The sequence below is a fragment of the Electrona antarctica genome, assembly GCF_951216825.1.
Source record: "Electrona antarctica genome assembly, chromosome: 21".
NCBI lineage: Eukaryota > Metazoa > Chordata > Actinopteri > Myctophiformes > Myctophidae > Electrona > Electrona antarctica.
In genome coordinates, this window is record NC_136802.1 from 21,834,602 (window position 1) to 21,861,647 (window position 27,046).

The window sequence follows — 27,046 nt, forward strand, 5'->3', positions numbered from 1 at the left end:
CTGTGATCTTACATTTCATGTATTCCAAATACACAGCCATAGATCGGTCCTATCCGCACACGGTTAGCAAACTGACCTCATCTGCATTTAAACTTGTAACGCTGCGTGCATTCTCTTAAGACTTGAGTGAGATATTGTCCTCTCGTTTCATATCCAATTGAAAGTTCTGGCAGAAAACGTGTGTTAAGTACAATTTTGCCACTTTTCCTCAAGACTCACATGAACAACATGTGAGTCTTGTACAAACTAACTAGTAACTAGAACTGGCCATATATGGAGCATGTCTTGATTGTACAGGGTTTGATGAGGTCAGATCAACATACGGAATGTCAGAACAGGTGAGCTCCAGATATGGAGATCTAAAGGTGGGACAGGCCCGTCTTGGCAGCGGGCACCGCACAGGCTCTGGACAACCGGATCTCCATAATATATGCCCAATATATGGGCTTTACTTATGGGGTTTGTTCATGGTCATAACGAGGGACCTCTAACTCGTTATGATTCAGACATAACCTAAAACATACCCGGATAGGATAGGTTCTGCTGCAGGCCTCCTCTGGTCTCAGTGGGTCTCCCCCGAATCTATAAATGCGCCACGCACGTACATCTGTAAACCACATAATCCGAGAACCGTTCGCCCCACCACCATGGATCTCCAACGTCCATCGTTACCGACTCGGTGCTCTACAGCCGTAGCCTGGCTAATACGCCAGACTCAAATCCCACTGTTGTGTGGTATTTGAGGCAATTGTTTTGGCTTTTCTGGCTTTAGCCAGGCTACTACACCCGGGCACCGGTCTAGTCAATAAAGTACAAATAAACAAGACTGGGTCCAATGACTTCATGTGGATATTGATGATGTCAGAAATCTATGACGTATAACTCCATATTTGGGTAAGCTTTCATCAAACCATTCACATCCTCTCAAAAAGTGTCTCTGAAAAGAAGCCGGCCGGTGACATCATACGTGCCCAAATTAGGAGAACGCCGACTCGTACACTCATTGAAAAAGTAAGAGTTCAGCGTCTCGTAACTGAATCTGACAATGCAGTCGGCCAGGAGCAGGACCGCTGCTAAAGGTCTGCAGAAGAGAAAGTTCACGACTCAATTCGGGGAAAGCGGAAAGACCGGCAGGATGACGACGGATGGCGGCGTTATCGATCTGACCAGTGACAATGACGCTCACCTCAAGACTGAAGAGAGCAATGTTATCATTATAACTGATGATGACAACGAACAAAAGAGCAGACCCAGGGTGATGCCCGGAGACATCGTGTGTCCCGTGTGCATGGACGGCTACGTGGAGATCACGTACAGCGGCAGGCTGGTGGTTTCCACTCTCTGCGGCCACGTCTTCTGCAGCCAGTGTCTCAGAGATGCGCTGCGTCACTCTCAGAGATGTCCCAAATGCCGCAAGAAAGTGACGCATCGACAATACCACCCGATATACGTCTGAGAACCACACTACGGGGGTACTGCGTGCTCTCTCTCTCTCATACCACTAACTGGATCTACTAACTGGATGTCTTGCCTTTTGTTTACAAATTCGCCTTTATAAACTTTCATTCTTTATAAACTTTATAAAGAATGTATTCCTTGATCATATATATATATATATATTTATATAGTCGGGCTTGACCCATTATTGTTTTTGTACGGATTCCGTAATTTTTCACAGTTTTGCCAGTTCTGTGCTGTAGTTTTCCACAAAATTCGGCAATATGGGAGGGTCGGGAGAATCACTCAAGAACTGGAGCTCACAGTCATTCCTCAAAGGACCTCTGACCTTTAGATCTCCCAATGAGTCAATTACTTTTTCACGTAAAAAAAGCGACGTCAAAGAAACTGCTGCAAATAGCAGATCTACAAGCTCACAACACGTTGTGATGCGACGCACTGCAAGCTTGTAGATTTGCTATTTAAACAATTTCTGAACATTGTCCTTCTAGCCGGGGAGCCAGTCACCGAAAATTTGAGAGGACCTGTGATGTCATGACACACTTTTTATTTGTGTTTTTAAGGGGCGCTAGCCCCTTCTATAAACAGCTTTGTCCCCACACTAAATATGCCGTAAATAAAACATCAAAACTTTAAACGCCAGAAGGGAAAATTTACGTCATATGTAAACGAGCAAATCAGCCAACCAATCACAGGAAACAGGCATTCTGATTGAAGAGCTGATAATTCCGCGAATGATGACGTAAATTAAACATCAAAACATTAAACGCCATTGACATTGAAGGGAAAACTTACGTCATATGTAAGCGAGCAAATCGGCTAACCAATCACAGGAGTGCTTGGCCAATAAAGGACCACCTTATGTACCTTATGTAGCAATGTCACATGTGCGCTAACATAAATTGATGTACGATGACAAGAGTGCCCCTCATTTCACACCGGTGTGATTTTTTCTATTAATTTGGTCATTAAGTTCCACAGAATGAGAGGTCTGCTCTGCCGGAAACATCGCAGAAAAAAGTTATGGCCATTTTTGTATACCATACCATAGACCAGGGGTTCTCAACGTTTTTTGTCTGGGGACCCCCGGAAATGCTTTGGCCATGTCTCGTGACCCCCACCCCCCTCCCCACCGCCAATACAAACTGACTGCAAAAATAACCTTAATATTAGAGAAAATATATATAAATTAATACTGAAACCAGATAAACATTAAGGACAGTTTATGCATGTACTATGTGTACACTATGTGTATTAGGTTGAGAACCCCTGCCATAGACAACCTATATAAGGCAAAATAAAGCAGTCATCACAAATGTGATTCGGTCAGCACATTTGGGCAAGTGGCTATGGCCGAATTTAGGCCAAGGAGTGTTTTTCATGCAAAACTATTGCTTGGAATGGATTCAGAATCATGAAAACCCCCTAGTTGGCTAGTTTGACATGTCACATGCTACTTAAAGTATGATGAAACTTTGCCTTATATTGGTTGTCTATGGTGTGGTATACAAAATGGCCATAACCTTTTTTCGTGATGTTTCCGGCAGAACAGACCTCTCATTCTGTGGACCTTAGTGACCAAGTAAATAGAAAAAACACAAAAAAGGATGTCATGACATCACAGGTAAATCTCTATTCCTTGAGCTTTTGGGCCTGTGGCTCCCCGGCTATTCCATTTCCCAAAAAGTGACGGTGTTGGACAGCGACGATAGTGAACACAATTAGTTATGGTTATGTCAGTTCAGTAGCATAATGTGCACAAGACATGAGCCACTTTTTCATGTCAAGGACCCCCAAATTGACACTAATTAGCCCCACGGACCCCCCATTTGAAAAGATATGCCAGGGACTCTTATAAGAGAAGATTTTCACGGCTCTAGCAGTGATTCTCAATCCGTTTAATTTCAAGGACCCCCAGATTGACATGCATATTAGTCTATGAACCCCCATTTAATCCATCTCTGGGACACCCAATTTATATTGTAAAATCAATGTTAATTTAACTCTGAGAGTGTACAAATGGAACCAAATGGTCCCTAACGGGTTCCATGTGTACACTGAGTTACAGACGCATAAGGGTCCATTTGGTTACAATCTATCACTTAGCTGGGGACCCCCCTGGAACTCCCTCAAGGACCCCTGGGGGTCCCCGGACCCCACTTTGGAAACCACTGCCTTAAATGTCAGAGCTTCCAGCGTAGCTCTGCAGATTTCACCAATGTCTTGCTGCTAGAGTTGGGACATTTGAATGGAAATCACATCTAAAACCAATCATTCCATCATTTAACCTCACTTGGAATTTGAAAGGATTTGACCTCACTTGGAATTTGAAAAGATTCATACGGAGTGGTAGAAATTAAATGACATTGATTCTACCATATTGCTTGCCTGTCCATTTGCCATTCCATTACGTTTGTGCAAACGTCAGCTGACCTCCGCAGAATTTGGACAGTACCAAAAAAAAAAAAGCTTATTTTGTTTTGCTCTGCTGCGGATCTACGTAAAAGGTGTTCAAAGCCTAATGGGCAGCAACTGCTTCAGTATAAATGGAAAATACTACAGTCAGACCATGACCTCTGTGGAATTCGGAAAGCCTTCCATGGAGTGGGTGGCGTTTGTCACTTGGTCTGGTCTATCTGTCATTTAGAATATGAACGAGGCCTAAAATGAAGTGCATCTGGCTTTCCACGCGTTGATGGCCCGACGCATGAACCACGCAAGCTGCACGTCTCAGAGCGAGCCTGCTGTGAAAAGTGGAAATTGTGCTCACAAACCAACCCAACAAGAGTCTGACTTGAGCTCCTTGGAATGTGGCAAGGGTTTCAATGGGGTGCACACAGAAAACAGTGAGTGGTTCCTTGTGGTCCGTTGTGTCTGTCATTTGCAATTCTGGGACGATCCAGAGAGCGACCACATCTGGGCTTTTTTAGACTTTGAGAAAAAGAAGGTTTAGAGTTGAGAATTGGAACACTGAAAATGGAAAAAAAAATGCTATAATCAGATCATCAATTAGCCCCACTGGAATTTGGAAATACTTTCAAGAGGAGGATCACAGTAGTTGGTCTCTTGTGGTTAATTTATGTCCATCTGCGATTTATAATGCTATAAGATGTCCTACAACAGAAGCTTGGTAAACAAACGTATCTCAGCCCACATCTATAAGTGATCGCAGGAACTGCAATGAGGTAAAAAAAAAAAGGGGGTAGGGGGGGGACTGCTGACAAACACTAACCGGACGGCCTATGATTCGATCTCCCTGGAATTTTGGAAAGGCTTGGATGGGAGCAGATCGCTGTAAAGTCACTCATCGGTGAGTCTGTCATTGGCCCGTCACGCTCTGTCCCGTCTGTCAGTGAGAATTGGTTTCTGTGCATCAGTGACCAGCACATATTAGCCAGTGTCTGGGAATGAGTGTGGTGCAAGTGGAGCGATCATAAAAATGGAAAAGGTAGCGGATGACAGCGTGGATATTTGGAGGAGCTCGAGGCAAAGCGTGGCGTGAGTCACACCACAACTCTACTGTACACAACAAAGGGAGTAAATAATCTTGTTTTTTGGTCTATGGTGGCTCAGACATGCCATTTCCATGTTCCCTTTTAAAGGGTAAATGGTCTGCCCTTATCCAAAGTGCGTTTACAATGTATTTCACATTCACACCGATGGCAGAGGAAACTATGCTATAGGCACCGACAACCTGCTCATCTGGTAGCAGTTAGGCATTACGTGTCTTGCTCAAGGACACTTGGACACTAAGCCAGGTGGAGCCGGCGGGGGTCGAACCAGGGACCTCAGCTGCCCCAGCCACCTGAACCCTATAGCGTCCCAGTCCCATGGGCATATCATAATAACGTCCACCTAAGACAGGACTGGACTGACTGCTTTAAAGCACAGCTCAAGAACGCTTTCTTCACTCTAGCTTGTAGTTGAATTTTTATTCTGTGTTGTTAATATAGAGCGTGGTTTTCTGGACCCACTGGAAAAAAAAAGCAGCCATTCAACAATTCATTACAACAATATTCATATCAATTCTTTTAAGCCTAGAATCAAGCCATCAAGGATCCTTATTAGTATTATTATTATTATTATAGACAATCATTCTGTGAAAATAGCAGATCTCCAACCGCTATTTTATGTGAAAATATTTGCTGTAGGGGGCGGGAAAATGGAGGGTCGCCAAGGATAGTTCCCTGAGGGACTCCAGTGAACACAGAACAGGGTTCAAGTGGTTAAAAGTAGCTGTGAAGACAATCCCTTTAAGCCAGCGGTTCTCAGCGTTTTTGGCTGGGGACCCCCGGAAATGCTTTGGCCATGTCTCACAAGTCATGACCCCCCCCCCCCCCCCCGCCCCCAATACAAACTGACTGCAAAAATAACCTTAATATTAGAGAAAGTATATAATACATTAATACTGAAACCAGATATAATCATTAAGGAAAGTTTATGCATGTACTGTGTACTATGTAAACTATTCATTTCCATTTTCCAGCCATTGCAATTATTATTATTATTATTTATTTATTTTTATAATAATTTGGGGACCCCCCCAAAATAATTTGGGGACCCCCCCTAGGGGTCACGACCCACAGGTTGAGAACCCCTGCTTTAAGTCACTCGGGGCTGAACGTCGACAAACTAAGGCAACAAGGCTGCTGGAGTCTGCTGGGTAGCTTGAAGGGGTCTTGAAGGGCCTTGGTTCTGCCAAACCCACAGAGCAAACCAAAGGGAACAAACCGTAGGCTGTTTTGGAGCTGTGTCAGAGACCATGCTGGACGTAGTTCCTAGTCCCCTAAAGGCTGCCACGACAATACAGCCACCGCGAGTGGTCTAGTCGAGAGCTGGTGACAGTCCAGCATTTATTTGACCCCTCTGGTTCTCATAAAGGCTTGGCCGACGCTTGCCGCACAGAAACTGTACAGACATTATTAGGCAAACGTTGGGTACAAATGAGGGTGGTTCTTCCAGACTGTCAAACCGAGACGTTGGTAACTCAAGTTTGTGACTGTCTGTTAGTTGGCTTTTAAAATAGTACAGTATATAAGATAATAAACTTGGAAAAATGTGAATTATGTGGACCTTGGGTAGTGGTGGAAAGTAACTAAGTACGTTTACTTTAGTAGGCCTACTGTACTTGATTGCAATTCTGAGGTACTTTTACTTTACCGGAGTAGTTCCAATTGTAAATACTTTTACGTCTGCTCCACTACATCTCAGAGACAAATATTGTACTTTTACTTCACTACAACTATTTGAAAACTTTAAACTTTTTAGATATGAATTATCGGCCATCTTTAGTTCACTTGTATCTCGAGAACCGACCGTCCTATAACGTCAAACTCGGCACGTTGAGTGTCGACCACCCGAGGGAGTTGAGCATCCGAGCGCCGAGATGGTCGGATAGGCGGCTGTCCAGAACCGCCGATAGGCTATATGCCCAATTATGGGCATCTACTGATGACAGCAGGGAACTCCATATATGGGCATAAAAGGGACATGGGCTGCCCACAATGTAGATCTCTGTATTTGTCCGTCTGCCTGCCTGCCCGTGATGTGACATTCCCTATTTGCATCATTCTCTACTTGCAATGTTCCCAAGTTAAGTAGATCGGTGCCCAAGCGGTCTATAGTTCAGGCAAAAACAAGAACACAACGTTCTGAGCTGAATATTGTCACATTAATTTCCTTAACGTTTGTGAAATGGAAACTTGTGGGAGTCATCAACGTCAACGTGACCCCTGTGACCTTTGTGTGGGCCAGTGATGGTGGTAAGATGATGCTGGAATAACACGGCATGCAAACACGGGAAGAAACCATTAGACTGCTGGATTCCACAAAGGAACCTTATTAAAAGGAAAACACCCATGTGTCACATTCATGCACTCCTTGTGGCCATTATGATGGGGGGGGAAAGAAAGAAAGAGAAAACAGAAGACTTTAATATTCTTGACATTAAACAGTCGGGGGGGTTATGGGGATGATATTTCCATATTCCATTTCAGACAGTCATATGGAAATACTTAGGCCAGTATTAGAGCTTAATAATGTTGACACCAGACCGTTGGAATAATTGTAAACTGTATCTAAGGACAATGTGTTCATCTGTGTGATATTTTGTCTTTCCCTTTTATGTTGCCATAAGCAAATATATGTTCCTCTAAGCTTAAACTCTGAGGGACGGAGGGGTGGAGAGCGCGAACGCGAGGGAGGGGGGGGGGGGGTTCTCTAACATGACATGTAATAATAGCCCAGAGACCCACCATGCATAAGACCACATTAAGGGAAGTAATCTGTGTGTAATACACAGTATGTCTTTTTAGATTGTCGTGAGAAAATAGTTTAGAAGTCATGAGCCTATAATGATGTTAAAAGAGACATGTTTGTGCTTGCATGCGTGTGCCTTGATGAGTTGCGTGCATGCTTGCGCGTGTGCATGCATGGCATGGCCCCTAATGCTTGTATGTATGTATATATAGAACCACATACTTTATAGTCCAAACCTTTAAAAATCCCTTTGGTATTAACACCTTGCTTGCCCGGACCTATTTAATCCATGTGCCCATCATTTATAGCGCCCGGACCACTTTTACCGGTGCATCGGAAGTTGTTGTGCATGTCTGTGTAACAGCTAACAATAGCCACGCCACTCTAGAGTCGATCGACAACATCGGGAGGTAAGAATAAATCTATCGCGACTAGCGATTAGACCGCGGAAGGCCGTCAAACACAGGATCTTTTTTCAGAATTAGACGGGATGATTTAGATCGGGAGTTATGAACGTTTTAAGATTTTCGTTTTAGTCAGCTAAACAGGCAGGGAACTTTTTCGAAGACGTGTCACTGTTTGACACGTCATCGGATTGGGCAACAAGCGCTCCTAGGCTGTGGAGCGAAGCGATCGGTTTTGATATCATTAATCTCCGTCCTATTTATCAATCTCCGGCATGGGCACTTGACCATGACCTTGAACTTGACGGAGATCTCCGCCCGGGCCTCCATGGTGTTAATAAAGAGACAACTTTTACAATATGTCCAATACCATTATCCAAATGAATTCCTTATTTATTTATTTTTACATTTTGGAAAAAAAATCCAATTTAACACTGAGGTGCCCACAATGTTTAGGTGCCCACTTTTCCTGCACCATGAAATGCCTCCGAATCCGTATTGGCCATCTGAAAATGAAGCCCCAATTTGTGAAGGCAAAACCTGCATATTTTCACACGCATATACTGTAAATGACAGTAGTACTGTAGTGAACACAGATGAGTTTTCTGTGTCAGAGCAGAGAAGTGAGATCAGACTGGAATCAGATCAGAATGAGATCAGCCTCCATCTGCATGTCATCAGAGCTGACATGGGTGACATTTTGTTCTCAAACTAGATTCTAAGAACACGCAGTGGAGGCCTTCTCAGAACAGTAGAATACACAGTAGTACCACCACTACCCCCCACCCACCACCACCACCACCACCCACAACCACCAACCGCTGTCATCAGTGAGCTCAAGCTGATTAAGACCAAACCACAACAGTACAAGACTCATTAAGCATGAAAACACTGGGCCTCTCCGCTGATTATCCTCTATTATTCTCACATGCCCGCATACACGTGCATCCATTCTGAATTCCACATGCAATACTAGAGCATATCGCCACTTTTCGGCTATAGTTTCTACCTTTCCTCCCTGACCGTGCCCTGACCCTCCTGTCTCTCCCTTTTAAAAGCACCCTGTACAAAGGCCAGACCACTAAGCAGAATTAGTGGAACGCTTGGAAGCGATGAGACCAATGGTGCATGGCACAAATCCCATAGAACGCGTGTGCGCACGCGCACACGGGTCATTTGCGTGCATGGTTGGAAAAAGTCTGGGTTTGGTGTAGTTGAGGTTAGGATCAGGATCCAAGACCACTCTATCTGCTGCAACTAACCAAGTCTTGGAAAATAATGATTTGGGTTCGGACAATTGTTATGTTACCATTGTAGCGTTCTCCATCACCAACACTGTAGACTGACAGGAAATGGGGAGAGATGGGGAGTGACACGCAGAAAAGGTCGTCGGGATCTGGATTCGAATCCCGATCCCGACCGGCTGGTATAGCAGCCTAGGGTGCCCGGACCACCACGGTTGCATACTTTATTAGCTGTAACAAACACTACTACCAAATTACCACGTGGCTGCTTAGTCTACTCTACAACATGACCTAATATCCTGAACCCGACGACAAAGAGCAAAAACAACAACAAAAGCAGCAGGATAGTCTACTGGTTCTAATCACGGCACAGTTTGACTGGATATTCTGCAAAAATAACAACGTAGATGATTATGTATTTTGCATTTATGTAATTTGGTAGACTAGCAGACTAGAGTTTACCACATCCTTTGAGCAGTGGTGGAAAGTAACTAAGGACATTTACTCGAGTTCTGCACAAGTATAAAAGTACAATTTCGAGGTATCTTTCTTACATTACTTACTTTACAATTTCCAATACTTTTACTTCTACTCCACTCCATCTTGGATCCAAACATTGTACTCCACTACAATTAGTTGAAAACGTTAGTCACTAGTTACTTTGCAAATTTTTTGATTAATATTACAAAACATACATTGACCACTTCAGCCCTACATTATACATTTCGGCCATTTGAAAATGGCCTATCTACAAGCTTGCAATGTGTCGTGATGTGTACATTTTGATGCCAATACTTTTGTACTTTTATAAGTACATATTTCATTCCAGCCTTTTACTACGAGTATTTCTATATTGCAGTATTGGTACATTTGAATATTTTTTTCCACCACTGCTGTTGCATGCGTGCGTGCATGTGTGTTGATGTCATCATCCTTTGAGTGTGTGTGTGGCGCATGCGTGTGTGCATTTGTGTTGACTTCATAATCCATTAGGGGATGTAAATCACTGGCGTCTTTCAAAACTGTCCTGAAAAAGGTCAGAAAACCACAAGTGGAGAGATTTAAAATTCCATAATAATAGTAATAACTGAAGTCCTGACGTCATTCGTTCATCCCCTGGGTTTCTCTCTATGGAGAACAACATTGGATCCACAGCGTGCTAACGATTCTGATTAACTGCATGCCCCTCAATGCTACGATGATAGCATTGGACGAGCACACTTTTCCTAGGCCGACAGCTAATGTTCCCTTATAGCGAGAAGCACACCGCATAGGCCCTACCTCAAAAGAAAGCTACATTTGTCCACTCCAATTTTTTCTTTTTTAAATTGATTTTACCATCTTCCATTCTGGAGATAATTATCTTTATGCAACACCTGCTTTTGTAGTAACAGGCTCATCCTATGAATTCTATACACCGAATGAAATAGCCCTGAATGTCTACTTTTACAATGAAAAAGTACACATTGATCCCATTTACCTTTCGTCGCTAAATGGCTTTTGTATGAGCTAAAGAATGAGCATATGGGACTGAGGGAACATCTTGGGGCTACGTTACTACTGTTTTGTTTATTTTTTATGAAGATTATGATGACGGATCAAGTAAACGCCCGGCGGGCAGATGGAACGATGCAAAGACGCGTTGTCATTATTTATCCATCTATGTACGTGTCTGTTGCTGTGTATCGTTCCAACTTGGCTCGCCGAGGGACGGTGGTGTTGCTGACTTGCTAAAGTAACAACAGCGGCGCGCGTATTTGCATTGTTCCATCTGACCGCGGCGATGATCATCATCATAACAAAATAACCGTCCCTCGGCGATACAATCCGTGATCATTTTCTTGTTTGTTCGAGTTTGATGAAGGAAGGGAGACCCGGAACATGTACAAGACGCCTCCCCTGAAACAAACAGGAGCCCTCCCTCCCCTGAGACATGCAGGGGGGGGCAGGGGGGGAAACAGGAGCAGATTGGCTGAGGTGCATGGATACGATCGGATGTTATGAAATGTGATTCTGTTTAAATCACTGACTAATAAAGTATCCAATCAACCAAAAGATTGCCGACAGGAGTGTGTGTGTGTGTGTGTGTGTGTGTGTGTGTGTGTGCCCTTCGAGCTCTCACCACGTCGATGATGTACGTGTTGACGTCGAAGTTGGGCTTCTTCTTCACGCTGCGTATGACGCAGCTCTGCACCATGCAGCCCCCACACTCCACCTGCAGGCTGGGGGAGGTAATGCTGGCCAGCTGGAAACTCTTCAAGTTGCGAACGCCCCAGCACAGCACCTGGAGAGAGAGGGAGACAAAGTAGAGGATTAGCTCTAGCGATGCCCATTGGTTGAAGCAATCTAATGGGCCAGTGTTGCAAAGTAACTAAATAATGTTCATCCGTGTTACATTTCATTGATTAAAACTATGAGGATAAATGTTCGTCGACAACCTTTTTCAATGACGATATCTAAATAAAAACTAAATGAAAACTAAGCTATGATGACTAAAAGTAAGACTAGATTGTCGACAAAGTGGTCAACAAATAAAAACTAGACTAAAATGTTAGGGAGGTATGAGTGGAGTAGAGATCCAGTAGAACCAAAAGACAAGTCATTTTATGTTTGGTTGTAGCAGATCTACAAGCTCACAACACGACGAGCTGTGACGCGTTGTGACCTTGTTCATCAGCTATTTCCAGCATTCAACAAAGTGTAAAATGCAAATATTGTACTTTTTACTTCACTACAAGTATTTGACAACTGTACTGTCAAACTGTAGACAGTTGCTATGCAAGTTTTTGATTATTAATACAAAACATAGCCTACAATAAGAGATGGATTATTATTATAGGTTAAGCTACAGGAGAAGTGATAAAAATCAGGCCCGCCATTACCAGCTGCAATGTTAAAGCGATGAACACACTGACGCATTATCACAATAATGTGAAACAGCCCATCTGCATAATAACTTTCATTAAAAAAACATTTTCTTCGGTTCTACAAGTAAATTTTTGATACCAATACGTTACGTTTATACTTTTACTTAACCGTCATTCTGAATTGCAGGACCTTTATGCGTAACAGATACCTCTACACATCGTGGCACAAGTTTAAAAAGACTGCCAACAGGCCCAGAGGTCTGAAGTGATCCAGTACCTCTATGGCCGTTCTCTGCAGCACAGGTTTGATTCCCTGTGGGACCATGTAGATGTTGGGTTCTCTCTGGGGGGGCGGGTACGGGAGGTCAGAGTCGTCCGGCTGCCAATAGGAACACAGGACAGAGCTGCGTTAATGACACTTCCGTCCACTCTCATCCTATGAGGTCAGTGGTTCCCTGAAACTCTTTTGCTGGGACATGTTCAAGTGGGCCCACTTGAACATGCAACACCCTCACTGGTTCGGAATGGCTAGGATAGGTTACATCCAGAGGGCAAATGGACATGTGTTGCACTTAGATGCATCATCAACAAATAATACAGATGTGCCATTCTAACTCTTGCAATCTTTTCCTGGAAGTTGTCTGAAAATGCTGGTTTTCTCTGCAGATTTTATTCACTGATTAGCCTTGCTAATTCTACTGCTATGATACCGAAAATAAGTGTCCAGCAGAATAACTCTATTCATGGTATTGGAATAGAATTAACATTGTCAAATGTCCCCCTTTCTCACTGACAATGTTCCGAAATTATAACAATGTACTGACAATCTACTGAATTGCCAATGGCAGGACATGTGAAGTTCTCAAACGGCACATCTGTATGTCATTTACAAGACACAATAAACCATGCTATTTTGACAAACAATAGTGTTATATCGTAAAGGAGACTCAATTGCAGGTCAATTGAGTCAACTGCCGGCCATCAAATTATTGGCTTAGGAATGTGACAAAAACAAAACAAGTCTCCATGAATTCAAGGATTCATGGCGTGTCTAAGAAGTAATGTTGGGGTGAGCTACTTTAATAACTCATAAGACACAGGTTTTTAAAGCTGCAATCCGGAAGTTTTTGTCATGGAATACAATTTTATTTTGACCAATCGGTATGATAGAATGTGTTCATCTCATATAACTAGCACATCTACAGTGGGTGGAGGTGGTCTCCATGCTCTTCCATTAAGGAATGTAGATCTAAAATAAAGGATCAGCAGTGACATCAGAAAGACAGGTTTATTGTATAAAGAAGAACAAGAGAAGAGGCATATCTAACTGTGCGTGCGTGCGTGCGTGCGTGCGTGCGTGCGTGCGTGCGTGCGTGCGTGCGTGCGTGCAGTTAAACTGTGGCTTTCCATCCAACAGAGTGAGAACATCAAGACTATAAGCCAGATAGTGGGCGACGCAGACCGAGCGAGAGAGAACGACGGAACGATTTGATGAATGGACGTGTGGAAGGAAGGAGAGGAGGAGAGATGGATGGATGGATGTTCTTCACAAGATCACACTGTACTGGAGACATGTTGTTGGTTCTGTGACTCACATTTGAAGGCATTATTACCAAAACCACGCAGAGAATCATGGTAAACCGAGCCATATAAATCTGAATCTGTGGATCGTTTTAAAAGTCCCATGATGCAGCTGTGTTGTTTTTTTCTACGTCCTGAACTTTGTTGCTGGACAATATTAGCCAAAAAGCCTCTGGTTGACTGGTTGGAAGCATCTGTTTCCTGGCAGAATTAGTGCATCGACTGTGTTCTTTAACGTTATTGGATAACGGGAATGACAAAAATAAAATAAAAGAAGAAAAAGAAAGTCATACATCTACAACTGTGACAGGTCTGGAAGTATTTGTTAAACCTATACTCTTTATAACAGTCTCGTGAAATCAAATTAGGATTAGTCATTTCCTGGAAAGCTATAAACAAGAAGGTGATGACTCATCCTGCACAGCATGCACATGTATATACAATATTTTGCATCTAATTCAATCATTTTATTGATTTCATTTGTTTTATGTCCCTCCCCGCTTTCTAGCAATTCTGCCAGTGGAGCCTTTTTCACACAGTTCAACTCCTACAATTCAATTGTGTGGGGGGTCCACAGTTTAACATTATTATTTTGGGGGTCAGTTGAGAACCACTGATTTTGGCGATAAAGTTTGCCAGCATTTGACGTTAGCTGAATACTGTAGGAACTGTCACGCGTACACTGTACACCCCCCCCCCCCCCCCCCCCCCCCCCACAGCCACACACACACACACACACACACTTAAGCAATGTGAACACCGTTGTCCATATTCTTTGGGGGGGGGGGGGGGGGGGGTCACTTTTATCTGGGTCACTTTTATAAGTAAAGAGGGTTTAAGAGATTAAATGTCAATGTCCTATGACGATCTCAAATGCTGTTTGTGCAAAACTAAGGCCCGGCTTAATGCACAGACTTGCGCAGCCCCCCGGCCACTCTGCATGGGGTTACCAAACGCCTGGCAAAAAATTAAGGAGTATTGTAAGTAACAGTCCTGGGGGGAAAAAAAAAAGGGGGGAAAAAATCCTCAGCACCTGCAAACCTAATTGTAGCCCTGGGCACAACAAAGGGTTATTCTGGCTGTGTGTGTGTGTATGCATCATGTGACCGAGTTGAAGGACTGTGTACAGTATAGCCTATGTGTGCGAGTGCATGACTGTGTGTGTGTGTGTGTGTGTGTGTGTGTGTGTGTGTGTGTGTGTGTGTGTGTGTGTGTGTGTGTGTGTCACATGCACATGTATGAGAGTACCCATTGGTTGTCTGACAGGAATCCTGTCAGCGGCAGCTGAGGAAACCAAGGAGATAAACCAGAGAGGAAAGAGATGGAAAAGTTATAAAAGAGAAAAGCGAGGAAGACACACGGTAAGAAAATAAATCACAGCATGATCAAAAGATGCATTTCAATCCATCCACAGTACAGTCAAGAGCTGTTGATCAAATGAAAGACCTTACCTCCTCCACGATGTGTGTGGTGGACAGCACATCTCCCTATTACACACACACACACAGTTCACATAAGAAATGGAGGATTTCCTAGTATACTATAGCTCCATAGCCAATAGTGACCATTAAACAACTTCAATGTTGTGACTCGAGTGGTCTGGTGTTGTTGTCATCCAGCATTGGGCAGTATTATGCGTGTCTTAAGTACCAGGTCTTATTACTTAACTTAAGACCTGGAGGCATGATCAATGCCATTTGGCTATTCTGAGTGGCCAAACAGCATTGACCAGGTCTTAATTTAAGTCATAAGACCTGGTACTTAAGACACGCATAATACTGCCCAGTGTGTCTTGCTGGTTGGATTTCCAACTGGGCCAATCAGCATTTTTTTTTTTTTTTGAATGTTATTATGGAAGTAAACGGTGCAAGAAACCTTTGCTCAGCGGTAACGTTAGTGGATAGTGATGTTGAAGTGATGTTGCTATTGAAGCTGTTTTGAAAAAGACTCCCAGGCCAGGAGAAAATAAGTTGAAATTAATGGAAATCCAGGCTTAGTGTGACTGACACACACACACACACACACACACACACACACACACACACACACACACACACACACACACACACACACACACACACACACACACACACACACACACACACACACACACACACACACACACACACACACACACACACACACACACACACACACACACACACACACACACACACACACACACACACACACACACACACACACACACACACACACACACACACACACACACACACACACACACACACACACACACACACACACACACACACACACACACACACACACACACACACACACACACACACACACACACACACACACACACACACACACACACACACACACACACACACACACACACACACACACACACAAATCTTGGAGTTCAGTGTTGCACCATATTCAGTGTCTTATCGAATTCTGTGACTGCCTTGTGATTGGTGAGGGGATGAACTAATCGCCAATGGCCATCTCAGATGTCTGCAATGGGAACACTTTCAGACTAAATAAAGGGATCAGACAGGGATCATCAATATGTCCGTACACGGACAAATATGTCCGTGGCAAAGACTTTTTCTTCCCACACACACACACACACACACACACACACACACACACCATTATAATGTTCTTATTTTGAACCAATTACTGAAAGTCAAGTCTCCAGGTTTTCTTCATAAAATGTATAACAGTGATTTACTATGATGCTATGGACCATTATAAGTCCAAATGGAACCGAATAGACATGAAAGGTTCCATTTGTACACTCTCAGAGTTACAAACCTGTAATGGTCATTGACAGCTAGATTTACAGGTATGTTTTTCTGGTAATATTAATTATTGTCCACTCATCTTGTACTGTATGTCCGTGGCGATGAACCCTGAATACAGAGAAAGGACAGCTAGACAGCATGAAACAAGGGATGTTATCAAGAAAGAAAGAAAGAAAGAGGAAAACTGACCTCTTGACCTGGGATGTGATGAATGGCTGGCTGCAGGGATTATAAATAATGGAGGGAGAGACAGAGAATGGATAAGAGAGAGCTTCACATGAAAAGATTCATTGGTCTACAGTGCATCTCACATGACCATGCATGAAAAGATTCATTGGTCTACAGTGCATCTCACATGACCATGCATGCGCAAACGTTTAGCCATGATGCAGCGCCGTGAGGGCACCTTGTCTCTGCGGATGAGCTGGAAGGCGGCCAATAGCTCTCCGGCGCTCTTGCTTCCGAAGCGAATGGGGAACCACGCCAGGCAGGGGGAGGCGGTGCTGGATGGCTGACACACACAGCGACCCATGAACTCGTCTGCGTTCTGGAATACACACACGCAAGGGCACATGGGCGCGCACGCACACGACACACACACACACGACACACAGACACACAGGTCAGTGGTTCTCAACCTGTGGGTCAGGACTAGCTGGCTATGCGAGGCTAGGTCAGGACCCCCAGGGAGGGTGACCACATGAGAGAAATGAAAAGAAAAAAAACATTACTGGATTCAAAGTAATCAATAAACTAATTGTGAAAATAGGCGATCTACAAGATCACAACGGCACACATTGCGAAGAGGTATTGCGATGCGTTAAGAGGGAATCATTAAGGAACCGCACTTGTTAAATTCCTAAAGGATCCCAAACCTTGACGCGCACACACACCCCTCTGTGTAGACACACACACACCCCTCTGTGGACACACACACACACACACACACACACACACACACACACACAGACCTGTGTGGACAGGACACTCACGTATGTATCAGAGTCGTACAGCTCCACCAGGACGTTGGGGGGGTTGGACATGATGACCTCCAGGTCCCCGAAGATCTCCAACTCGTAGAAGATCAAGGTCTGGTCCCAGATGGGGTTCAGAGTGTTACGCACCGTCACCGTCTTCTGAGACTGATGGAGAAACGATACGATGGCATAGGAATCTAGAGAGAGAGAGACAGAGAGCGAGAGAGGGTAGAAATAATTACTTATTACCAGAGTATGGGCGGTTGCATACTCTCTTTACTGTGATCTTGAAGATCTGATATTTTTGCAGAACGTTTACCTATTATGAATTTACGACAAGCCCAGAAATGGGACGCTATATAGGCTAGAGTTGACAACTACCTTCCTGACAAAATGTCACTGCTATATGCTCAAATGTTGTATATTAAATTGTGATTATCCATCCCGTGTGTACAAGCGTTGGGGGCAAAGAGATTTGGGTGTGTAGCAGACAGAAAAAACCTGTCCAAATACAGAGAAGACTTGAATACTTGAACTTATATAATTGGGGTGGTTGTGTCCCGTCTCCCTGCTCTTCTATTGAACCATTTAGATCGGGTCAAAGGTCATGTCTCACCTAGACACAGGATGTGACACGAATGTTGACCTGATGGTCAAGATTTAATTTCTACCCTGAGCAAACAGGCAGGCTCAATTACCTCAATGGCAAAAATGTCAGCACGTACACACAGGAAACAAGGCTCCAAACCGGGGTAGAGGAGGAAAGAGTGTGCTGCCGTTACAACCCGTATTATGTGTAGCCTATATGAGCTGTCATTGATCGAGTTCCAGAAATAAGGAATAAAGTGTGTCTCTTATCAGTTCAATAAGGGACACATCTTTTAGTATCCAAATGAAATAAGGGACAATTCCTTTTTTTCAAGGGACTGAGTCAACCCTAGCTAGCTACAGTATGACTCATGTGGTTAAAACTTCAGATTCAGCTGACGAGACATTCAGAGGACCACAACATTTGACGTCAGCTGATGTGGCTCCAGTTAGGAGATGAATCATGTCCAATTGTGTTCTTGGAAGCCGAGCATGTCAGGAGCAGAGCCATGTTGTTTTAACCAATCAAAAGACACTATGAAACATGGCAGACTTTTAAGAAAGCTTTGTTTTCATGGAAGCGGAGAACTGTCGCTCTGATGTGTCTAAGGTTTCAAGTCGGGTCAAGTCAAATTTGATTATAGCCCAATATGACAATCATGTCCCAAAGGGCTGCACAATAAAACACGGAAAATAAAAATGAAAACAATATAAGTAATAAATGCAAAGTATAAGGAATGCAATGCACACACATACACACATGCACACTGCACAGTCACACAGAAGAAAAAAAAACAAAACAAAAAGCTGGATGAATGTAATTTAGTGCTACTGTATAGGCTCAGACAAAATTGTGTCAAAGGCTGATGCAAATATAGGTGTGTTTGACTTCAGTTTACTTTTGAATAAGTCAACGGATCTAGCCTCTCAATGTGGATATAGGGAGACGATTCCAAGACATGTGGCCTGGTAGCCACAGCCACTGTAGTCTCGCGTCGCCAGTCTGTTGCCTCTCGCAATTTTCAAATGCTTCCGTCATACAGTCTGGAGCAACGGAAGCTCTGATCATGAATAAAATAAAAAGCGGAAGTCAGTGCACCGTTTCCAGTGCATCGTGCGACAGAGCATACATTAAGCATTAAGACTGCTGTGGAGAAAAGCGGCAGAGACCTGAATTACTCCCTGAGCTCCGAACAGGACCGCGTTAGAATGTGGCAGAGCAACACGTCTTGGGAATTCTTCCGCAGGTGTAGTCGCCAGCTTCAACTTGTTTAAGTGCGGTTGTTGGATCTGAGCTGAGATCCAAAGAAGGTCTGAAGGATTTGTTGAATGTTTGAGTCCTCTGTAAAGTGGATTTAGACTCCGCAGGCTTCCAGAGGGGAGAACGCAACCCAGGGATTGGAATGAGCGTGACCACTGACCATGATGCCATGCTGTGTGTGTGTGTGTGTGTGTGTGTGTGTGTGTGTGTGTGTGTGTGTGTGTGCCAGTGTTAATAAAACCGTTATAATATTGATGGGGACCAGAGTAATGGTCACATGAACTAATTCACTGGAACGCCACAGACTATGTAACGTCTACACTGAGACAGAGAGAGCGAGAGAGAGAGAGAGATACACACAGTAAAATGTATGGAGAGAGAGAAATAGAAGAGAAAAGCAAAACAAATGCAATTCCTTCCCACAAAGAAAAGTGTGTGGAAGAAAAGTGTGTGCGTGTGTGTGTGCGTGTGTGTTGATGACTCCCAAGCTGTCTCCTCTCAGTGTACTTCCAGGTCCCATGCAGTGACATCATCACCTGGGGAATGCAGAGGTACCAGGAATGTATGGGGACGTTTGTTATTTCAGGTCACAGTGACAATCTGCGTGCGCGCGCGCGCACGCACGCACGCACGCACGCACGCACGCACGCACGCACACACACACGCATGCACACGGTTGTTTATTATTGTAGAACATGTGAAGAGTCTCCGTGGAGCCATTAGAATTGAAATAAACAGAAGCCCCAACGTACTTTCCCAGCACTAGGTTAACACGCATGCACGTACGCACGCACAAAGAGGAGGAGAAGAAGAGGAGCGAAAGAGGAGAAAGGATTCCTTAGTTTCATAGACCGACAGAACGATACTAATGATGTTTACTAATGATACAAATTGCGCTTCCTGCGTCCTAAAGCCTTTACGTAGCCTCTGTCTATGCTTAAAGATTTTAAACAATACAAACAAAATCTATATTATACCATATCATTATACCTTCAGTTTGTTATGTACCGGTGTATGTATATATATACACAGTATATACACACACACACACACACACACACACACACACACACACACACACACACACACACACACACACACACACACACACACACACACACACACACACACACACACACACACACACACACACACACACACACACACACACACACACACACACACACACACACACACACACGCTTTGGCAGTGTAAACGCACTTCTCCCGTGCCAATAAAATTGGAATTTAATTGAATAGATAGATAGTGTGGTTGATCGTTGATGTGGTGTGGTCGTCTTTAATCATGGCAGGACAGATGCCAGGTGAAACCATCCATCCGTCGTGTGCGCACGCGCATGCGGGTGTGTGTGCGCGCGCCAGACAGCGAGAGAGATGAGAGCGCGACACAGGGGAGAAAGAGAGCACGCGCTAACGAGGGTTAGTGAATCCAACTTAGTGATAGTGATTTATCATTTCACTCCGCAGGCCCCAAGTTCTACTTCTCTTTTCCTCTCTCCCCCTTTCTGTCTCTCTCTCTCACTTCATCCTCTCCTTTTCCATCCCCCCACCCAGTCTCTTTCTCTGGTCTGTGATTTATAAAGGCTCTGTTTTTTTTTTTTTAAGATCCTGTTTTTTCATCTGACTTTGCGGTGGGCTTCTGATTAAAACAGACGTGCGCACATACATACATGCGCGCACACACACACACACACACACACACACACACGGTAGCTGGAGTTTCCATGAACTTTCTCTCTGAAAAAGAAAAACATTTTCTCTTTCTTCCTCTCCTCCGTCCTTCCTCCCCTCTTTCACTCGACTTTTTCTCTCGTCTCATCCTTTCTTCTCGTCGGACCGCAACTTTCAATCTTGCTGTCAGACCCTTCTCTGGTCCAATCATCTCCTCTCTCTCTTCCCCCCCCCCCTCTCTCTCTCTCTCTCTTCAATCTCAGTTTTCTTCATTTCTCTCTTAGTCCCATTTTTGAGCGGTGCACAACGCTCCAATGAGTGACAGTGTGTATGTCCGAGTACGACCCATTGACCCCTGCAGCTCATTGGGGTCTCATTCGACGCACGCACACGGGTGTGATTTTATTCTTATTCCATCTTGTATTCTTACTAGAGGTTCGGGCCGCTATACGTGGGCCTCACAACTACAGTATGTCGCAGCACAATACGACTCGCGGCGACACGGTTTGTTTGTTGTTGGTTTTTAGTCTGTTATGATGGCAGAAATGCTATATATGGTCTGAGTCATAGTTAACTTTATATATGGTTATGTCTGAGTCATTGTAAACTCTAAATTATGGTCTCAGTCATATTGAACTCTATATATGGTCATGTCTATTTGTCACAACACATTTTCACAACATTTATTTAAGATGCTATCTTAGAATAGACTAGAATATCTATTTGACAGTGCAGAAACATAATTGCCTTCCTTGATGCAACAATTAAGCGTCAACGACCATCAGCTGCTGGTCACAGTCAGACACTCAGCCTCTGCAGCACTCTAACTGAAAGTGACTGCATGGAGTCGGTTTCATTTCTATCCAAAGGCCCTTGAATGATGGAATATGATTAAGGATTACTGTGATTATTGGTAAGCTCACATATCACATACCATAATTCACTGGCAAAAAAAAAAAAAAATTGAAAAAAGAAACATTAAATCTGAATGATTTTGCGGACCCCCTGGCTATGCGTCGCGGACCCCCAGGGGGAACCACTTTGGGAACCACTGGTGTACTCTATTTAATGACTAGAGTAGTAAGCTAAGATACTGTATGGTCTGAGGCATAGTGAGGCTGGCCAGCCCACCCACCCATTAGCCAATTCTAATATATATAGTATTCCCATTTTTGAGGGGTGCTAGGCCCTCCAACGTCTGTGGCAGCCAACTCTATGGACTTTTAATGTTTGTAATTTGAATCAGCAAGCCCCCCAAGAATCGACAGGCCTCCACTCGTAAGTCTATGGAGTTTTAATGTTTGCTTTAAGCAGTGACGCCATGTGGCACTGTGGCAGCCACAGTGGCCGCCCCTCACTTCACAGGAGTGTGATTTTGTATTCTTATTCCCATTTCTCTTCATCTCCTTTTATTCCTTCTCTCTCCACCCCTCATTCATCCAAGACAACTAGACCATTAAATCTTCATATTTTTCTCCTCTCAACATAACCCCCGCTTCCCCCCTTTCTTCACTCTCTCTATCCATCTTTCCGTGGTTCCTACCTCAGCAATGTCAAACCTTTAAATAATCTCTGGATTCTTTTTATGAATCATTATTTTTTAAAACTCTGGGTTACTTTTGTGAACAGCTAATGTGGTCTGTCTACCCTCTTGCCCTCTCTCTCTCTCTCTCTCTCTCTCTCCCCTCTCCTGTCTCTCTTTTTGTGGCTTTACAGAGGGGGGAAAAAACACTAAATGATTTTAAACATTAAAGGACTTTTCAATATGCTTCATATTACTGAGTATTTTAGTACAGCAGTGTACACGAATACATCAGGCATTATGGCTACCCATCAGTCAGTCAGTCAATCAGTCTTTCACCCATTAGTTTGCCATTCATTCTAGTTCTGTTCACCTGTCTGTCCGTGTGTGCGTACGTGTGCGCATGTGTGTGTGTGCGTGCGTGCGCGTGCGTGCGTGTGTGTAAATCAGTTTTTGTGATTAATGCTGTGATGTTTCTGTGGTTTATTTGAGTCATACTGGAACTGGAGTAGTTTTCCAAGCAACAACAGGGCCCTGTTCAGTACAAGACACCACTACCATCAAGTATCACCTTTTTTCTTCATTTAATTATCAATTAGACGTATATGTTTTTTTCTTTTTGGTAAATGAATGTCCTACAATGTCCAAAATAGGGACACCATGCAGGTTGAAAGGTAAATATGTAACCAATGAAAAATAATTCTAATGAGCTTATGAATAAAATATCACTGCATTACAAATTCCGTCCAAATACAAAAAGCATAATTGCATCATTTTATATATTCACAATCTGTTCTGACAAGGTTTGGCTTCGTGGGAAATGTGCTCAGTGTTGTGACGATAGTTCAGCTGCTTATATAAAATGTTTTCATTTTCTAAAACGGTTACAATTTATACGCTCACAGAAATGGTGGGTACAGTCCCTGCTGCTCAAAGGCAGGAAATAAGTGTGTGTTTCACCATTAAGGACTATGGTGGTCGTGGAATCTCACTTCAAGATTTTAACAACCGTTATTGGATACGCTATGCATGTCTTGCTCATGTTTTTTGGAACTAATGTGGTGTTTGAACTTGTTTTACTTGTTGCGTTTGTCTCATTCTTGGTTGAATAAAATAAAGGTTACATACATTGGAACAGGTTCCTTTTTCCCATTTCCCGCAAAGTAACGACTTTGGACGTGCAAAGTTTCCACCCCACACAGTGACGGCAGGATTATATTGTTTTGGTGAACATTACCTGAGAAGCAGTCCTTATCCATGGCCAACAGATCTCTGGCTTGATACAGGTAACAACGCAAATGGTACCTCGTACCAGCTAGAACACAGAGAGAGAGAGAGAGATAGAGAGAGAGAGGGGGGGGGGGGGGGGAGACAGAAAACAAAACCCTTGAGCAAACACATCATTATCTTGAGTAGCAACCATAAAAATGTCCTCATAAAAAGTGTCTAAAAGACAAAAAAAATAGAAACCCAGATTTAAACATTCAGCCCACCAACATACGCGCTCCCTGGCATGCACACAAACACACACACACACACACACTTACTATCCTTGTGAGGTCATCCAAATTTTAGGATGTTTCTTACAATTGTTTTAAATGTTTAACCAACAAACAGAGGACCTACAGTACAAGCTCACAATGCATCGTTACGCGACACGCTGTGATCTTGTAGACCTGCTATTCTCCAAGCCTCCAAGCCCAACTTTTAAACCTATAAATGTCTAATCCTAATCTAATTCTAATCTTAAATCCTAATCCTAAACCCAACCTGAATATTTTCCTAATCCTCATCGGTCTAAAAAAAATGTTTTTAACCATAAAAAAGCAACCGTGACTCCAATAAGGACCAGGACAAATGTCCTCATAATGTCTATTTCTCAAATTCTAATATAATTGTGGGTACATCTGGCCCTCACAAGTATACATAATACAAGTATGTAAGTACACACACACACACAGTCGTACTGTAGAGTGAGTGTGCAGGTCACGGTCTAGTTAGCGTACGTCTGGTTACCATTAGCGACTGCACACCGCACCGTTGCCATGGCAGCAACCTGTTGGCCCTGCCCACAAATTGGAAGCAGAGGATCCCTCCCAGAATGCACCACAGGTGGGCGACAGATGGCTGTGTGTGTGTGTGTGTGTGTGTGTGTGTGTGTGTGTGTGTGTGTGTGTGTGTGTGTGTGTGTGTGTGTGTGTGTGTGTGTGTGTGTGTGTGTGTGTGTGTGTGTGTGTGTGTGTGTGAGAGAGACAGAGTAGCTGAGGTTATAAAGATGTCACCCTCATTTTGGAAGGGAAGACGTAACAGGGAGACGAGGTGAGAGGAGGAAGGCAAGGAGGATGGAGAGAAGAAATGGAGGAGGAGAGAGATGGAGAGAGAGAAGAGGAGGGGAAGAGGATGAGGAGAGGAGGTGAAGAAGAGGAGGCGGCGAGGAAGGGAGAAAGGAGAGGAAAGCGGGGGGGTGTATAAGAGTGTCTGTCTGCACGTACAGTATGCATGCAGTTGTCTCTACTGTGTGTGTGTGTGTGTGTGTGTGTGTGTGTGTGTGTGTGTGTGTGTGTGTGTGTGTGTGCGCGTGCGAGCGAGTTGTCTTACTGTCAAAGAAACAGGAGATTGTTGGTCTGTTCACTCCAAACGTGGTGGTGACCGATGTATCGCCGCTCCTGTCTTCTATACTGCTCTGGAAGACAAAAACACAGAGCTTACTCTCCTCTCCTCTCCGGAAGAGGTAGCCAGTGTGAGTGATGTGAACAAACAGACTAGCTTATTACATGTTAAGTTTGCTAGCTTCGAAACCGGGTTTAGAATTTTCAAACTTCCAGATTATTTTCTTTTTGATATCACCGGTTTGTTTTGGTGTTTTGTTTTTCCCTTCCCCGTTCATTTGAGAAGAAAGTGGAAAACACAAGCTCACAACAACACATTGTGAGCTTGTAGATCACCTAGTTTGGGGCACAACACAGACCCGCAACTAAGTCCTATAACTTATCCTTTAGACTTTAGAGCATGGATCTTCAATGTTTTCCAGTCCAAGGACCTCTTAGTGCGAGAGAGATGAAGCAGGGATCCCCCTATAGAATTGTGTTGCAGATTAAAGTTTTTCACCAATAGTTGTGCTGGACTCACGTTACTGTGAATTTTCAGACAGTTAACCACTTAAACCTTCAATATTTGTACTTGGTCTGCCCCCTACAGCTTTTAGATCGGCTATTTTCGGCTAATGTTCCCCTCAGAAAAGGGATTAAGCGTTCAAATAGTAAATGCAATTAAATGTTCCTACAAAGATTTGTCGGCCACCCTGCAGTATCTCCGAGGGGGTCCCGGACGCTCTTTTGAAGACTCCTGCTTTAGAGAAAGCCGAGTTAGCCAAGAGAAAGAAACGTTGGACCCCATATCAGTGAAATTCAGTCACGGCGACAGAGAACTTGAATCCATGGAGGCCAAATGTGTTTGGTTGGAGCGCCGAGCCGGAGGAACCGTAGAGCAGTGGTTTTCAACCCATTTCATATCAAGGTCCATTATATATTCAGCATCTGAGCCACAGACCACCATTTGATGAGATTTAGCCTCTCAGACCAAAACCTGTATTAATGTTGTATAGGAGATCTAACAGTCAAACGTTGATCAAAATAACATTCTTCTACATTCAAATGGACCCGTATGGGTCCATTTGGTTTCATATTACATAATATTTCATATTACACATGTAGTAGTAAGTACTGTACTTAAGTACAATGTTAAGGTATTTTTACTTTTACTCCACTGCAATTATTTGAAAACCTTAGTTACTAGCTACTTTTGAAAACTTGTGAAACGGGACATTCTGCATATCAATACTTTTAACTTTTGGTACTTTTGGTAAATTTTGAATTCCGGACTTTTCACTTGTAACAGTCTAACAGAGTATATTACTACATTGCAGTATTGATACTTTTACTTGTGTATAACAAATGGGAGTACTTTTTTTTCCACCACTGACCAGGGAACACTCCAGAGCGAAGATGGCGGCCGGCCCCGTCTTCTCCAGCGGCTCCATGCGACACCTCCACCTTCGCCTCCTGAAGGAGTCCGTCTTCCTCGGCTTCAGGTGGAACTTCCAGCCGAACAGGGAGGCGTACTCCCAGCCCTCTCTCTCTGCCTCGTCTGGACGCTGCTATACACACGCACACACACACACAAGCACGCACATTTCAGTATCTTCACCTCTCAAATGAATCTGTGTAGCTAGACCACCATCTAGTGGCTGCAAAGAGTATTGTCACATATTCACACTCAACAGCTCTACATTTTTAGATCAATTACAGTGAAAACAAACGTTTTAAATGTCAAACAGATCGTGAAAAGCAAGTGAAGCCCAACCTTCTCTGTTGACAGAGCAGACGTTTATTGGTCTGGTACAGACATTTTGACTATA

The 27,046-nt window shown here is 43.7% G+C and overlaps 1 protein-coding gene across 8 annotated transcripts in view; it reads right to left on the bottom strand.

The window, feature by feature from the left end:
• dysf (dysferlin, limb girdle muscular dystrophy 2B (autosomal recessive)) overlaps positions 1 to 27,046 on the bottom strand; it is a 115,512-nt gene that overhangs the window by 52,529 nt on the left and 35,937 nt on the right. For 6 of the 8 annotated variants that reach the window (XM_079490868.1, XM_079490867.1, XM_079490863.1 and 3 more), the window contains 10 exons: positions 26,612 to 26,785; positions 25,228 to 25,312; positions 23,867 to 23,944; positions 17,582 to 17,763; positions 16,996 to 17,136; positions 16,779 to 16,808; positions 15,264 to 15,299; positions 15,061 to 15,096; positions 12,509 to 12,610; positions 11,487 to 11,648 (listed from right to left, as the gene is read on the bottom strand). In XM_079490868.1, coding sequence (XP_079346994.1) covers positions 11,487 to 11,648; positions 12,509 to 12,610; positions 15,061 to 15,096; positions 15,264 to 15,299; positions 16,779 to 16,808; positions 16,996 to 17,136; positions 17,582 to 17,763; positions 23,867 to 23,944; positions 25,228 to 25,312; positions 26,612 to 26,785 — 1,026 coding nt within the window. The remainder of the gene's footprint in view (positions 1 to 11,486; positions 11,649 to 12,508; positions 12,611 to 15,060; positions 15,097 to 15,263; positions 15,300 to 16,778; positions 16,809 to 16,995; positions 17,137 to 17,581; positions 17,764 to 23,866; positions 23,945 to 25,227; positions 25,313 to 26,611; positions 26,786 to 27,046) is intronic. The other 2 variants (XM_079490864.1, XM_079490869.1) reach the window with 2 other exon arrangements.